Source organism: Cherax quadricarinatus, chromosome 76 (genome assembly GCF_038502225.1).
Source record: "Cherax quadricarinatus isolate ZL_2023a chromosome 76, ASM3850222v1, whole genome shotgun sequence".
NCBI classification, from domain to species: domain Eukaryota; kingdom Metazoa; phylum Arthropoda; class Malacostraca; order Decapoda; family Parastacidae; genus Cherax; species Cherax quadricarinatus.
In genome coordinates, this window is record NC_091367.1 from 5,399,476 (window position 1) to 5,416,257 (window position 16,782).

Genomic DNA, 16,782 nt, shown 5'->3' on the forward strand with positions numbered 1-16,782 from the left:
CTTTAGTGCCCGGAATTAGCTTTTTATTTTCCAAATTTTATTCTTAAATTTTAAAACTTCTACTCTTTGTAGAAGGCAGGGGAGGTGGAGGGGGTGGATGGTAGGCACTCTGGTAACTGGAGCAGTTTTGTAGATGAGCCACTTACCAGCATAAAGTAAAATCCTAGAGGAGTGACAGTTTAATGGGCAGTTTGTGTGCTCCCTTCAACAATCAAATTAAGATTTTTGGCAATTCTCTTTCGAAAATAAGACCTGTAGTTTGTATGCATCTATTATTGTTGCTGCTGTACTAACCCAAATTGGTCAACCAATATCTTTTACTGATGTTTTGTCCACTGGGGAAACAAGTCATTAACAAGTTCCAGTGGATGGCCAGAAAGGATCACATACTATCTGTCCAATTACTTCCTATTACCAGTATTGCATAACTCTGGGTTTTAGAGTTTCTCAGCCCAGTTTTCAAGTTAGATTTAGTGTGGTAGTAATTAAAAATGACTGCTTAATTTTTATTTTTTGGTCAAGTATTACAGAGCATCAAATACCTTAATCCAATTACTTTGCCAACATTCCAAATTAAGACTTAAAGGTCACCTTTCAAGATTTGATAAATTACTGTGCTTTTGCTTCAACCTTTACTTCTTCCTTTTCTTTGTCATTTTCTTTCCCTTTCTCAATATTTTCCTTTTCATCTTTCTTTTCTTCCTTCTTTGTTTTGGCTGGAGTGGAAGTGCTGGCCTTTGGTGTTGTAGGGTGTGCCTTTGGAGTGGTTGGGTTAGTCTTTGGCTCCATTGACAAGTCCAGCAGCAGTTTGCCAACATTACGTCTCTCGTGCATCTTCATCATTGCATCAGTGACCTATAAAATTCAGGTATTTTAGTCTCTTATACTTACTTTCAATAATAGTGTTTACATTCTTATAGTACAGTACTTACATCTTCAAGAGCATATGTAGAATCTATGTGGGCCTTCACAACTCCTGCTTGCCATAACTTGTACACTTCCTCTACGACACTGCGCACTTTTTCGTGACCATTTGACTGGAAAGAAGTAAATTATTGTAAGTGATAGTGCACTAAATGCAATCTGATTTATATCAAGTGTACCCTTAGATATTTAATAAAGGGGGGGCTTTTTTAAAGGAATGGGGTCACAGTATTTTTTAAGTCACAGTTTTGAAGACTAGTATATAAACTATGTACTAATAGATTTTATAGGAAAGTTCACTGAAAGCAAAGTGCCTAAAAGACAAAAGGTGCATATTTAAAGCAATGCCTACTTTTTTTTTACTATAGCAAGAATTAAGTTCAAAACTTCATAATTGCCTCTTATTACTAGGTAAAAAGGGCAGGGTTTTGTCATTTCTAAATATCTACTAATTTTAACAAGTTATTGCAGGAACTAACATTTGAAATATAGAAGGTACACTGAACAAAGCCAGTTTTAGATTTTCTTCATCCCAGTAATTTAAGAGGAATTAGCGAGGGTTCATGCAGTAAATCTATGGTACATGTAGGCGTTACTAACAGTATAGTTAGTTCTTTAATTTGTTTAAGCCCACTCAAGACTAACCATTTCTTAGGTCCACTGGCAGTATTAATGCCAGGAGGTACTAAATTTAAAGTACTTTTATACAAGTTGGTACGTGCTTAAATGAACATCTGAACAGGCTCTTCATTTTTTGTTAAAAAAAAAAAAACCCATACTAATTTAGGGAAAATTAGATACTATATTATGGGGAAACTGATAATGATGCCAATAAGTCTGACATACTGAAGTGATTAGGACTTTGGGGAATTTCCCCCCTTTAAAGAAGGTGTAGCAGTGCTTATTTCTTATCTGAATTATGGGAAGGCTAAATTTAAGTAGTTCAAAATCTCTCCAAACTGATACCAAAGAGCTTGTGACAGTAGCTGGCAACTATATAGCCTATAAGCATTTACTATATAAAAATTGGAAAAAAAACTATAGGCGTAATCCATTTGTACAATTACTCTAACAAGTGACCATGCAAATTGGAGATGGAAAACAGGTTATAAAGCAACAGATGTTAAATTTAATTTTGAAGAACTAAATGTCAAGTGTTGTCTAGCCTGCAAAATCAAACTGCTGAATTTGTTTTAGCCAAGATGTACCAAAGTTATAACCTAGTTTCATAATGACACCATGAAGATTAGCCAAAGTCTAAATGAAGGCATGATATTAGCCCAAATTTTACAGTTCAGTCTAAACAGAGGGGGGGGGGGGGGAACTTATAAAATCAGTGAAAGTACCTGGAGGTACAGGTGCATCAGGTTTTAAAGGCATTTTCAATTTCCATGTACGTATAACTTTACTGCCATTAGGGAGCTACCCTGTTTGTAAAGGGGGCATTAAGTTAAACACTAATTTTAAGTGATCATTTCAAATTTAACTGTCCACTAGGTGTTACTTTAATCAAAAGCAATGTGGCAAAATCTGAAAATCTTCAACTTTGTTGTGTAAAGATTAAAGCCTAACCAATTTAATTTTTTTTTTTTCTAGTCACCAAAGGGATTATACTAAGTTTCATCACTAACATGCTGCAAGCAGAAAAGCAAATTTGATTAGCCATTTGGTTAAGCATATCTGAAGCTGTTCCAATATATTGGGCAGCAAATGTTAGAAAGTTACCAAGAGTGAAAATTTCTATAGATCAAACGTAGTCCACAAGTCACTGTCAAAGAAAGGCCAGTGAAAAAAAAATTAGTGTTGTACACAAAACAGTAAAACTCTAAGTTCAAAAGAACTAGGGTTAACTAGCTGGCAGAAAATTTTATTAGACTAGAATTATAGAGGACAAAATTAGTTTGGTTACTAAAAAAATTTTGCATGGGTTAAAAAAAAGTTTCTTTAGCATTAGGATTGCCACTCATGGGTGGAATAAAGAAATTGTTAGATACTAGTACAAAGCTGCATTCCATCTACCCTTCTAGAACTTTTCCATGCAAGATGAAATTCTGAAGAGGGTCCATGGAAGTTTTTTTTTTTTTTGGGGGGGGGGGGGAGAAAACTGGAGGGAGAGAGAACCAGCAATATTTTTTTAAAGAAGGCTAGTAGCACAAAAAAAAATTATAAAGTTTCCCGCTCACGCACGCTTGCTGGAAGTCCAAGCCCCTTGCCCACAAAACCTCCTTTACTATCACTATATCTATGATGACTCCTACCCCACCTTCCTTTCTATAGATTTTATGCTTTCCATGTCATTCTACTTCGATCCATTATCTCTAAATGACCAAACCTCAACCCCTCTTCTGCCCTCTGACTAATACTTTTATTAACTCCACACCTTTTTTTCCTAATTTCCACACTCCAAATTTTCTGCATAATATTTACACTACACATTGCCCTTAAACAGGACACCTCCACTGCCTCCAACCGTCTCCTCGCTGCTGCATTTACCACCCAAGCTTCACACCCATATAAGAGTACTACTATACTTTCGTACATTCCCTTCTTTGCCTCCATAGATAACGTTTTTTGACTCCACATACCTCAAAGCACCACTCGCCTTTTTTTCCCCCTCAACAATTCTATGATTAGCCTCATCCTCCATAAATCCATCCGCCAACACGTCAACTCCCAAGTACGTATCTGAAAAAATTCACTTCTTCCATACTACTACTCCCCAATTTGATATCCAATTTTTCTTTATCTAAATCATTTGATACCCTCATCACCTTACTCTTTTCCATGTTCACTTTCAACTTTCTACCTTTACACATTCCCAAACTCATCCACTAACCTTTGCAATTTTTCTTTAGGATCCCCCATAAGCACAGTATCAGCAAAAAAGTAACTATTCCCATTTTGAATTCTATTCCCCAAAATTTAATCCCACCCCTCTCCCAAACACCCTAGCATTTACTTCCTTTACAACCCAATCTATAAATATATTAAACAACCATGGTGACATTACACATCCCTGTCCAAGACCTACTTTTACCAGGAAGTAGTCTCCCTCTCTTCTACACCCTAACCTGAGCCTTGCTATCCTCAAAAACTTTACAGCATTTAATAACTTGCCACCTATTCCATATACTTGCAACATCTGCCACATTGCTCCTCTATCCACTATCATATGCCTTTTCTAAATCCATAGATGCAATAAAAACTTCCCTACCTTTATCTAAATACTGTTCACATATGCTTCAATGTAAACAATCTACACATCCCCTACCCACTGAAACCTTGCTCATCCACAATCCTACATTGTCTTACCTCCAATTCTTTCAATTATAACCCTACCGTACACTTTTTCCTAGTATACTGTAAACTTATCCCTATAATTTTTAGTCTCTTTTGTCCCCTTTCCCTTTATATAAAGGGACTATACATGCTCTGCCAATCCCTAGGTACCTTCCCTCTTTCATACATTAAACAAAAGTACCAACCACTCCAACACTATTTCCCCCCCCCCCCCCTGCTTTTAACATTTCTGTCATGATCCCATCAGTTCCAGCTGCTTTACCCCCTTTCACTCTACGTAATGCTTCGCATACCTCCCCACACTTACATTCTGCTCTTCTTCACTCCTAAAAGATGGTATACCTCCCTGACCAGTGCATGAAATTACTGCCTCTGTTTCTTCCTTAACATTTAAAAGTTCCTCAAAATATTCTCACCATCTACCTAATACCTCCATCTCCCCATCCACTAACTCCTACTGTTAGTAACAGACAAATCCATACTTTCCCTAGGCTTTAACTTTTTTTTAACTCCAAAATTTTTTATTTTCATTAAAATTTCTCGACAGTGCCTCTCCCACTATCATCTGGTCTCCTTTTGCATTCGCCACTACCTTTCTTTTACTCTCCATATACTCTGCTCTTCTTGTAACACTTCTGCTTTGAAAAAACCTATCATAAGCTACCTTTTTCTCTTATCACACCCTTTACTTCTTCATTCCACCAATCACTCCTTTACTCCTGCCCCCACCCTCCTATAACCACAAACTTCTGCCCCCACATTCTAATACTGCATTTTTAAAACTATTCCAACCCTCAACACCCCCACTACTCATCTTTGCACTAGCCCACCTTTCTGCCAATAGTCACTTATATCTCATGCGAACTTCCTCCTCCCTTAGTTTATACACTTTCACCTCCCTCTTGTTGTTGCCACCTTCCTCTTTTCCCATCTACCTCTTACTACAACTAAATTATCAGATATATCAGTTGCCCCTCTATAAACTTGTACATCCTGGAGCCTACCCATCAACCTTTTATCCACCAATACATAATCTAATAAACTGTCATTACGTGCTACAACATACCTTGTATATTTATCCTCTTTCATAAAATGTATTACTTATTACCAAATATCTCTACACATAGCTCAATTAAAGGCTCCCCACTTAAGCATTGAAATCCCCAACCATTACTCTCACTTCACTCAAAACTCCCCACACATTCACTCAAAATTTCCAAAAATCTCTTCCCCCCCCCCCTCCCTACACTTGCCTCTTCAGGTGCATACACAATTGTAACCCACTTTTCACATCCAATCTTTATTTTACTCAACATAATCCTTGAATTAATACACGTACATACACATATACATACATACATATATATACACAATATACATATATACACATAATATACATATATATACATACAATGTGTGGTGCAAATATTATGCAGAAAATTCGGAGTGTGGAAATTAGGAGAAGGTGTGGAGTTAATAAAAGCATTAGTCAGAGGGCAGAAGAGGGGTTGTCGAGGTGGTTTGGTCATTTAGAGAGAATGGATCAAAGTAGAATGACATGGAAAGCATATAAATCTATAGGGGAAGGAAAGGGGTAGGGGTCGTCCTCGAAAGGGTTGGAAAGAGGTGGTAAAGGAGGTTTTGTGGGCGAGGGGTTTGGACTTCCAGCAAGCATGCACGAGTGTGTTAGATAGGAGTGAATGGAGACTGATGATACTTGGGACCTGACGATCTGTTGGAGTGTGAGCAGGGTAATATTTAGTGAAGGGATTCAGGGAAACCAGTTATTTTCTTAGTCTGACTTTAGTCCTGGAAATGGGAAGTACAATGCCTGCACTTTAAAGGAGGGGTTTGGGATATTGGCAGTTTGGAGGGATATGTTGTGTATCTTTATACGTATATGCTTCTAAACTGTTGTATTCTGAGCACCTCTGTAAAAGCAGTGATAATGTTTGAGTGTGGTGAAAGTGTTGAATGATGATTAAAGTATTTTCTTTTTGGGGATTTTCTTTTTTTCGAGTCCCCCTGCCTCGGTGGGAGACGACCAACTTGTTAGAGAGAGAGAGAGAAACATATATACATGTGTATGTGTACGTGTGTGTATATATATGCCTCGGTGGGAGACGGCCGACTTGTTGGGGGGGGGGGGGGGAAAATTATATACACACACACACACACACACACACACACACACACACACACACACACACACACACACAGCAGATTAAATTAGATTGGAACTAGTGGCATGATGGTTCAGCTGGCAAACTTGTTTTAGTTGCCGTTACCGATTTCCATTGGTACAGTAAAACAGGTTATTCAATATAGTACCACTGCATATTGAATAGCCTTAATTTTATTGAAATATTGACAAGTTTTGACACTGACGGGGTGCATACTGAAACAATTTATTTGCTTTCAAATAAATAGCTTTTATTTTGGCCAACCAAAGCCGACCAGAAAATATACAAATTAACCCAACAAAGCTTCAAAGGGGAGAGGGTGAAGTACAGATTTTTTTTCTAAGAGTCAAAGCTCTGCATAACCAAGGGGAAAGGGAGCTTTATCAAAAATGATCATTTTAGAACAATTTTGTTCTTTATAAGAAAGTGGCACACGTTAATAGCTGGAAATATAGGGCCAACTTTACTAGCCTGCCTGCCTATAAGGGTGGGGGAATTTTAGATACAATTTACAATAAGACATACTATTAGTGATCAAAAAACATACCTGACAGTGGAGGAGACGTCTAAGGTTAAAACCGAAGATGGCCTTGTTGTCCTCGTAAAGTCTCAGTGGAGCTACCTTTTCCACCTGCCGCCACTATTAAAAAAAAAAACAGTAGGTACTGTATAAAACTTCAAAGTACTAGGAATGCAAAAGACCACTTGCCTAAACAGTACTTAAAACTAGCAATTTTAGGTTACCAGGTTACCTACAATTCAAAATAACTACCATAATTTAAATTTTATTCAGAATTATAATATCCAGAGTGCAAAGTACTTTTAACTTTGGCATTTCAGTACACCTAGTCAAGTACATCTCGCTTAAGATCTTTTGGATATGGCTGAAGTTTAAGAAAAAAAAAAAAATTCCAGAAAATGCATCTTTTTTTTTTTTTTTTTTTTTTTTTTTTTTTGTAAAAATGCTGTATTTCTAGCTTTATGTTTAAACCATTAGAAGTGCCAGAGGGGACCCTTCCACTAAATTTTTTCTTTACAAGATTTGCTGGAAATTTGGGAGATAGCTTAACCATACATACAGATTTGATCACACTCAGGATGCTCTTTGTCTCTCCTGTGACAATGCTGGAAGGCCCTGAGAAAAAGAACAGTTTGTAAATGCAGTAGTTTATACTATGAAAGTAAAGTATGCCCAGTGTCAAAGGAAATTTTTTTACTTAAAGAATATTAAGAGCATTTTAAATTTTCATTTAGATTTCAATCAAAGGGAAGAAATGTACAAGTTAAGTTTCTAATTGCAGGAGTTCAGCTAAAAGGTCAGAAGTAGTCACAGGGGGGGGGGGGGTTGGAAGTGAAGATAATTACCATACAATATGTATCTGCCCAATGGCTTGAGAAGAGAATACCCTTTGTTGCACTCATCACCTCCCTGGCAGTCCAAAACTACATCAACACCGTCTGGACACACCCTGCAAGCAAGGCATCTTAGTTCTTAAGTTTATAGGAATGGCTATCCACTGATGAAAGTTTATACTGTCACAGGAAATTTCATTTATATATATACTATCAAGTGGTAGCTTTAGCAAGAAAGTCAAATTTTAGACCCCCATTTACAGCATTTCCTACACCCTAATTAAACCATGCATTAAGAGGTACCTACTTCCGTACTTCTGTTGGGGTATCACAGCCACGGTCAATGAGGTGGGCGACACGTTCTTTAATATCTTCGTGCTTATTTTTTGATGCTACACCCACTATAGTGATTCCTCCAATGTTCTGCAGCAGTGAGCAGACGGCTTGACCCTAAGTGGTAATAGTTACTAGTTTTAACATGGGTTTCTAAGAAAAAGGTGAAAGCAAAAGTAACTAGTAATACTTAATTGTAAAAATTTGCCAAGCCAAGATTTGAAAATTACCCAAGTTTAACTATTTAAGGACGGAAATGAGTTGTCAAAAGATCTGGAGAAGAGGCATCAGGTACCTAGGGGGTAAAAATTTGAGAAAGCTCCCCTTCACCAGGAGAAAAAAAAAAAAAAAAATTGGTAATTTTTGGGTATTAAAGATGGGACTCAAGTAAATGAAATTTAAAAAAAGAATGGCCAATTAACCCACAATTATAGATGCAATTTTGCACTGATAAGTTACGAAGGTAGTATTAAAACGTGGTGCAGATTTAAAGTTAAGCAGACACTTGGCACAATTATACAAAAGTGATAAATATTTATACTCTACATTTTAATCTAGAAGTTAACTCTTAAAATAACCAAAATGTTTCATAGTACAGTAATTAATACTAACCACAGCACCTCCAGCAGAGTGGAGGAGGACAGTCTGGCCAGACTTTATATTAGCTAGATCATAAACTAGCATATATGCTACTGTGTAGCTCAGTGTTACAGCAGCAGCTTCCTGCAAAGTCAAAAGAAAAAGTTTAATTTAAACTAGTTAAATTTTTTTTTTTTTTTCAGTAGCAAGTACTTTGAGATTTCCAGCAATGGCATGCTAAATTTAGCAACGAGTGAAATTAACTAGATGGTACCACTAAAATTTTTTTATGGGTCTAGATCCATTACAGCTCTATAGGAAAAGAATCGGTGAACTATGGGGAAAACCAGGTGCTAAGTTGGACTGGACCAAGTGTTAATTTAAGTAAGGCCCAGTGGCGAAAAAAAAAAAAAAAAAAACCCAACACATTCCCGGCGGGTGGAAACATTTAGACACTTCCTTACACTGTTGTCCTGTTCACCTAGCAGCAAATAGGTACCTGGGTGTTAGTCGACTGGTGTGGTCGCATCCTGGGGAACAAGATTGAGGACCCCCAATGGAAACAAGTTACTGTCCTTGATGATGCACAGACTTTCTTGGGTTACCCTGGGTGGCTAACCCTCCGGAGTTAAAAAATCCGGATGAAATCCTATCCTAGGGCTCTGCCACTGGTTCCAGCCATCAAACCACCTCATACCCTCACCAGTTCAAGGAAGAGGTTTAAAAGTTAAATTTTATTTAAAAGTAATCCACTGGCTAAAAATAGGCACAAAAACCCCAATGTTGAAAAGAAATTTCACAAGCCTATTAATAGTTTAAAACAGATGGCTGCTATGAGCAAGAGTGAGGGGTGTAAAGTCTTAATGCAGAGGGGAGTTGCCATTAAAGTTTGAAATTTGGATTCTTTCCATGGGGGTTAGTATTAGGGCATCTGATGCCTGATGTGAAGTCTGCTTCAGAAGCAGAAAATTAGGATATGGTAGACCGACAGTGCTATGTAGTAGTTACAAGTGGCAGATACACATGCTACCTGTTGGCAAGCCGTGTCCTATCTGTTGTGGGGCATTATGTTAAGTTTCCCTAAACGTGATATGGTGAGGGGGATCAGAAACCAAATATTAGCAAATTTGATCAAATCTGGGAAGAGTAAATATTGTACCGAAGGTTTACAGCTATTACAAGAACCTCAATGGAAAGACTGGGTTATACTTGGTAATTTACTAATAATTTGTTTTTTTGTAACACTTGTACCTTGAACTACAACACCAAGGAACAGTCAGTGTTCTGTCCTAAACATCTAAGCCAACAACCTGGTCTTTTTACTAAAAATTTGAGTTGCACATTAAGGGCAATGGGAAGGGTAATTGCTAGACTGCTTTGAGCATGTGAAAAGGGTGGTAAAGCTGCAATGTGTACCAGTCAAGTTAAATACTTCTGTGCCCCATATCTATCGTAGGGACAGTAGTCAAAAGATTAGAGGTACCCAATAGGTCCGGGAATTGCGACCCCCCCCCCCCCCTCCCGAAGTTTTGATGGCTGAATATGTTAAAGGTAAATGAATATCTACAAGTCTATATACATAGTTACAAATTTGAACAAATTATAAAACTAGTCATTCACATGACCACAGCCAGTTAAAACTGCAATGAATTAGTGCAAATGTTAATTGGCACCCGTGCGTGTTTCAACTCTATAAATAATACAAGTATCCTTTAGTTATTCGAACTGGGGAAATCGAAATGGCTTGTACCATGTGGAATTTCACGTGCTATAGTATGCTGCTATAGCACGTGAAATTTAAACAAAGGACAGATTCAGAAGGAAAGCAATCTGGGTAAGAGGGGGTGGATGCATCATCCGTCTTCACCGGAAGGGATGGAGAGGGGGGGGGAAACCTAGCTGAAATTTCGGCAGCACAAGGCTTTCTCGAAAGTAAAAAACAGGAGGGGGGGGGGGTTGTTAACTGCTATGTATGCAAAACTCCAGGTCAAATACTGCTCTTATCAATTAAAATATTTAATTACTGTACTGAATATTCCAATTTTAGACAGCCTCTAAACTGTCCGAGAGTTTAAATAGGACAGTTTAGATTACCTAATTTAGCGTTTGATATCACCAGTAAACATTCCTTCGTGCAAGTTCCTCCAATTGTGGGCAGTGTCTGCAGGTGTGCGTCGTGAAATGGCAGTCAGAGGCCTCGCCCACTTTATTCTTGCCAGAAGAGTGGTACAGCCAGAGATACCCACCTCCAGGGGGCAGAAGCTCTCCCCACCAAGAGAAAGGCATTCATGGTAAGACTACTTCCTCCTGTACCATCAAAAAGGGTGATATCCCTAAACAACTCCAGAGAAAAAATTTATGATTTATCAATATCTTCAAGGGCGGCGCTAAACGGAGCGGGGGGGGGGGGGGGAATAGACTTTCAAAGCCCCAAGAATGCTTTAGCCTTTCCAAAAGTTAATTCTCAATCCATTGTTCCAGATACTACCCATAATTACTCTTAACCCCTCCCCTCCCTCAAACGTTCCCCCAATTAGAATTTCTGGAGCCGTCTGTGACCTTAGTTTTCAACTTTTTAAAATGCAAAAGAAGTCTCCCATTTTCACATTTTCCCCAGAATGTGAAAAAGGACATACCAGGCAGTTAAAGAAAATGCTCTCCGAGTTAGTCATACACGAGCCACGATGTGAACCTGAGTCATCCAAACTAAGCAAATCGATTTACAAGTCAACCCTCCCCAGTCAGGTTTTTCAGTCTCTTTAGATAATGTTATGAAGGAAGTACTCACCGGTAGAGGCATGTCTTCTGGGAGGGCATAGACGTACTTGGCAGGTACTGGTACTAGTTCAGCCCAGGCACGATGGTCTGGTAGTGCCATGACCCTATCACCAACCTAGGTACATGAAAAATCTAGTAGTTATGGTAAACATTAAGCAAAACTTATTTTTTTCCAGATTTAAGGAAACTACGTATAAATCAGTAAAAACAAAAGGGGGGGGGCGAAAGATGCCATTGTGAAGCAGTTTTACAGTATTTTGTAGTACTCAGTAGGGTATATGGGAAGTACCTTAAAGTTTGTAATATCATCAGCTACTGCCTCTACCACACCGGCACATTCAAAACCCAAAATAAATGGTATTTTGGGATGAGATTCTGTGAAGCCTTGACGAACCATCACGTCCTGGAAGCTCACACCACTGTCACAAGAACCTTTATATTAATACAAAGTAAAAAAGTCTTCTGTAGTTCTTGATGGCAAAGTCACTCGTGGAAGGCACCGGGTTCAGGATGAATATACATGTTTAGTAAATATTTTAAGCAGCAAGAATTTAGAATGGAAAAAAGAGGAAAAAAAAGTGTGCAATACGAATATTAAAAATAAATACTCAAACCAGTAACCATTAGAAGTTTGACCTACCCACCTTTGTGGTCTGAAGTTGTTACATTTGTTTGAACAAAGTTAATGTCTAGGAAGGGAAGGAGGGGGGGGTGCCATGTGCCACACCTTAATCTAGAGAACATTCTCTTAAGAGTGATAAATACTTGCCAAGTTAAATCGCTAAAGTAATGGAGGGAAATCATTAGATGGAAAGAGTTGCAAATTCTTGGATCTAGAGCTTCGTAGTGACGTTAAATATTAGGGTACTGTAATTTAGTTACCATGAGCGGGTAGTGTCTTAGTGATCTACATAAACTAGTGACAAAGAATTAAATTAAAGTTCCGAGTGAACGTCGTGGCAGCGTGTAATTAGGCAATCTTATTCCACACAAACTGCAATAGAGTTGCATGTAAATTTTGTTAGGCTAGAGTAATAGAATGATCTAGAAATGGTGCAGGTTATTACAGACCAGAGCTGGACCCTGATGAGGACTTCCCCATCTGCTAGGGAAGGTTGTGGCCGCTTCACCGTCTTCACACACTTCAAACCACCGAATCCATTCAGAACAACAGCTCTCATCTCCTTAGCCTCCTCCACTTCCTCACTCTTCACCGCCTCCTTAGCGCCATCCTTGACATCCTCGGAGGTGGTTTTAGCGTTGGTGTCTGTCATTATGAGAGTGAGAGAGGTGTGGTGTGTGCTGCCAACAGGTGGTAGGAAGACTGGACAGCCACACCCTCCTGACCCACCCTAGTAACCTCGACTTCATCTTATCAACACATGTCTACCATAACCTTCCACTCTATACAACAAACACAGTATTTGAAACCAATTATTTTATTCAAAATAAGTATTCGCGAGATGGGGAATTTTTTTTAGGAGGTTTGAGGTTTTAAAAGTAGATCCATTAATGGGGAAGTCCAGCACTGTGACACAGGGAGGTGCTGTACGCATGCGTTCATCCCGCCGCCCAAACTCTCGCTTCCATTCACATTTATCACCCATAAACCCATGTATGAGTCATAATAGCTATATCAGTTCTATGTCTATATAGATTACTCTCTTATTTCCCCATCTTTCTCTCCTCGGCGCCCGGTTAAACTGGGATATGGAAGTAATCAGTGAATGAAGGCAGCTTGGACAACGACCCTTAGTGCTGTTATCATTTAATCTTCATAATACTGTTATTATAACCCCCCTCAAGGAAGGTTCCTTGATGTTGGTGAGGGGCTCTTGATTTAGGGAATTGGATCTGTGCTCCAGTTCCCCAAATTAAGCCTGAATGCCTTCCACATCCCCCCCCCAGGCGCTGTATAATCCTCCGGGTTTAGCGCTTCCCCCTTGATTATAATAATAATAATGTTATTATAACCATGGGGAGCACTAAACTCGTAGGATTATACAGCGCATGTGAGGGGGATGGAAGGTATTCAGACTCAGTTCAGGGAACCAGAGCACAGATTCAGTTCCCTAGATCAAGAGCTCCCTACCTTGAGGGGTCATCTTCATAATGGAATTCTCTATTCTTACGGCTGAAGCTTCTCGCATAATTTACACCAAACGTTATTTAACACAAGATATAACTTAACACAATTCAGTTGATGGGTTACGGGCTGTTAGGCTATTTCGAAGCCCATCCCTATTTAGGGTACACTAGAAACCCAATGGTAATCAAGTCACTTGGACTTTGTTTGGGATATCCTAAGTAATTTACATTATGTATAATAATTGTACTTTTGTGTACCTGGCCTAAACACAGTTACTTGAACCCCAGGATGCCCACCACTAGTTAACTAATGCCCGTACGTCTCGCCCAGCCTGGGAATCTAACACAGGTCCCATGGGTTGTGAGACCAACACACTCCAACTGAGCGACGGTTCATGATTTTGTCTACATTTACTCCGGATGTACCTGTGCTTAAGCCATTATTGTTACCTACACCTGCATCTTTACCTCCACCTTAATCTGTATTGATACTCGCACCTTAATTTGTACTGGTACCTGCACCTTAGATTGTACTGGTACCTACACCTTTAACTTGTACTGGTACCCGCACCTTTGCCTTTGACCTTTGATACCTTCGCCTGTATCGGTAACTGTACCTTTGCTTTTCTCTGCATGTATAACTCCATAATAATAATATATCTTTATTTCTACAAGTACATGTACAAGGTATACAGACCATAGCTGACATCATTGACATTCTACTATATAGAAAGCCCCTTGTTTTGCTGAGCATTTCAGGTGAATTAGGTCAGTTTTGTCCCAGGATGCGACCCACACCAGCCCACTAACACCCAGGTACCCATTTTACTGATGGGGAACATAGACAACCGGTGTAAGGAAGCACGCCCAATGTTTTCACCCTCGCCGGGAATCGAACCCGGAACTCGCCGTGTGAACCTGGAGTTTACCTGGAGAGAGTTTCGGGGGTCAACGCCCCCGCGGCCCGGTCTGTGACCAGGCCTCCTGGTGGATCAGCGCCTGATCAACCAGGCTGTTGCTGCTGGCTGCACGCAAACCAACGTACGAGCCACAGCCCGGCTGATCAGGAACTGTCTTTAGGTGCTTGTCCAGTGCCAGCTTGAAGACTGCCAGGGGTCTGTTGGTAATCCCCCTTATGTGTGCTGGGAGGCAGTTGAACAGTCTCGGGCCCCTGACACTTATTGTATGGTCTCTTAACGTGCTAGTGACACCCCTGCTTTTCATTGGGGGGATGGTGCATCGTCTGCCAAGTCTTTTGCTTTCGTAGTGAGTGATTTTCGTGTGCAAGTTTGGTACTAGTCCCTCTAGGATTTTCCAGGTGTATATAATCATGTATCTCTCCCTCCTGCGTTCCAGGGAATACAGGTTTAGAAACCTCAAGCGCTCCCAGTAATTGAGGTGTTTTATCTCCGTTATGCGCGCCGTGAAAGTTCTCTGTACATTTTCTAGGTCGGCAATTTCACCTGCCTTGAAGGGTGCTGTTAGAGTGCAGCAATATTCCAGCCTAGATAGAACAAGTGACCTGAAGAGTGTCATCATGGGCTTGGCCTCCCTAGTTTTGAAGGTTCTCATTATCCATCCTGTCATTTTTCTAGCAGATGCGATTGATACAATGTTATGGTCCTTGAAGGTGAGATCCTCCGACATAATCACTCCTAGGTCTTTGACGTTGGTGTTTCGCTCTATTTTGTGGCCAGAATTTGTTTTGTACTCTGATGAAGATTTAATTTCCTCATGTTTACCATATCTGAGTAATTGAAATTTCTCATCGTTGAACTTCATATTGTTTTCTGCAGCCCACTGAAAGATTTGGTTGATGTCCGCCTGGAGCCTTGCAGTGTCTGCAATGGAAGACACTGTCATGCAGATTCGGGTGTCATCTGCAAAGGAAGACACGGTGCTGTGGCTGACATCCTTGTCTATGTCGGATATGAGGATGAGGAACAAGATGGGAGCTAGTACTGTGCCTTGTGGGACAGAGCTTTTCACCGTAGCTGCCTCGGACTTTACTCTGTTGACGACTACTCTCTGTGTTCTGTTAGTGAGGAAATTATAGATCCATCGACCGACTTTTCCTGTTATTCCTTTAGCGCGCATTTTGTGCGCTATTACGCCATGGTCACACTTGTCGAAGGCTTTTGCAAAGTCTGTATATATTACATCTGCATTCTTTTTGTCTTCTAGTGCATTTAGGACCTTGTCGTAGTGATCCAGTAGTTGAGACAGACAGGAGCGACCTGTTCTAAACCCATGTTGCCCTGGGTTGTGTAACTGATGGGTTTCTAGATGGGTGGTGATCTTGCTTCTTAGGACCCTTTCAAAGATTTTTATGATATGGGATGTTAGTGCTATTGGTCTGTAGTTCTTTGCTGTTGCTTTACTGCCCCCTTTGTGGAGTGGGGCTATGTCTGTTGTTTTTAGTAACTGAGGGACGACCCCCGTGTCCATGCTCCCTCTCCATAGGATGGAAAAGGCTCGTGATAGGGGCTTCTTGCAGTTCTTGATGAACACAGAGTTCCATGAGTCTGGCCCTGGGGCAGAGTGCATGGGCATGTCATTTATCGCCTGTTCGAAGTCATTTGGCGTCAGGATAACATCGGATAGGCTTGTGTTAGTCAAATTTTGTGGCTCTCTCATAAAAAATTCATTTTGGTCTTCGACTCTCAGTCTGGTTAGCGGCTTGCTAAAAACTGAGTCATATTGGGACTTGAGTAGCTCACTCATTTCCTTGCTGTCATCTGTGTAGGACCCATCTTGTTTAAGTAGGGGCCCAATACTGGACGTTGTTCTCGATTTTGATTTGGCATAGGAGAAGAAATACTTTGGGTTTCTTTCGATTTCATTTATGGCTTTTAGTTCTTCCCGCGATTCCTGACTCCTAAAGGATTCTTTTAGCTTAAGTTCGATGCTTGCTATTTCTCTGACCAGTGTCTCCCTGCGCATTTCAGATATATTGACCTCTTTTAGCCGCTCTGTTATTCTTTTCCGTCGCCTGTAAAGGGAGCGCCTGTCTCTTTCTATTTTACATCTACTCCTCCTTTTTCTTAGAGGAATAAGCCTTGTGCATACATCGAGTGCCACCGAGTTAATCTGTTCTAGGCATAAGTTTGGGTCTGTGTTGCTTAGTATATCTTCCCAGCTTATATCGGTTAGGACTTGGTTTACTTGGTCCCACTTTATGTTTTTGTTATTGAAGTTGAATTTGGTGAATGCTCCCTCATGACTAGTCTCATTTTGTCGGTCT

At 39.9% G+C, this 16,782-nt stretch overlaps 1 protein-coding gene across 1 annotated transcript; it reads right to left on the reverse strand.

Moving 5' to 3' along the window:
• Window positions 1–494: 494 nt before the first annotated feature.
• Window positions 495–12,785, reverse strand: LOC128703625 (synaptic vesicle membrane protein VAT-1 homolog-like). The gene is made up of 10 exons (XM_070101203.1): window positions 12,522–12,785; window positions 11,740–11,869; window positions 11,461–11,565; window positions 8,706–8,816; window positions 8,068–8,210; window positions 7,773–7,876; window positions 7,487–7,542; window positions 6,955–7,047; window positions 933–1,037; window positions 495–855 (listed from the first exon to the last, which is right to left on the reverse strand). The coding sequence occupies exons 1-10, from the start codon at window positions 12,722–12,724 to the stop codon at window positions 610–612; spliced, it is 1,296 nt and encodes a 431-aa protein (XP_069957304.1). The 5' UTR covers window positions 12,725–12,785; the 3' UTR covers window positions 495–609.
• Window positions 12,786–16,782: the final 3,997 nt, after the last annotated feature.

Excerpts from the sequence above, each read along its gene's own strand:
- LOC128703625 (XM_070101203.1), bottom strand. The coding sequence starts at position 12,724 with ATGACAGACACCAACGCTAAAACCACCTCCGAGGATGTCAAGGATGGC. Across the intron at positions 7,543-7,772 it reads GGGCAGATACATATTGTATG|GGCCTTCCAGCATTGTCACA; the intron begins GTAATTATCTTC and ends TCTTTTTCTCAG. Across the intron at positions 1,038-6,954 it reads GACGTCTCCTCCACTGTCAG|TCAAATGGTCACGAAAAAGT; the intron begins GTATGTTTTTTG and ends ACTTCTTTCCAG.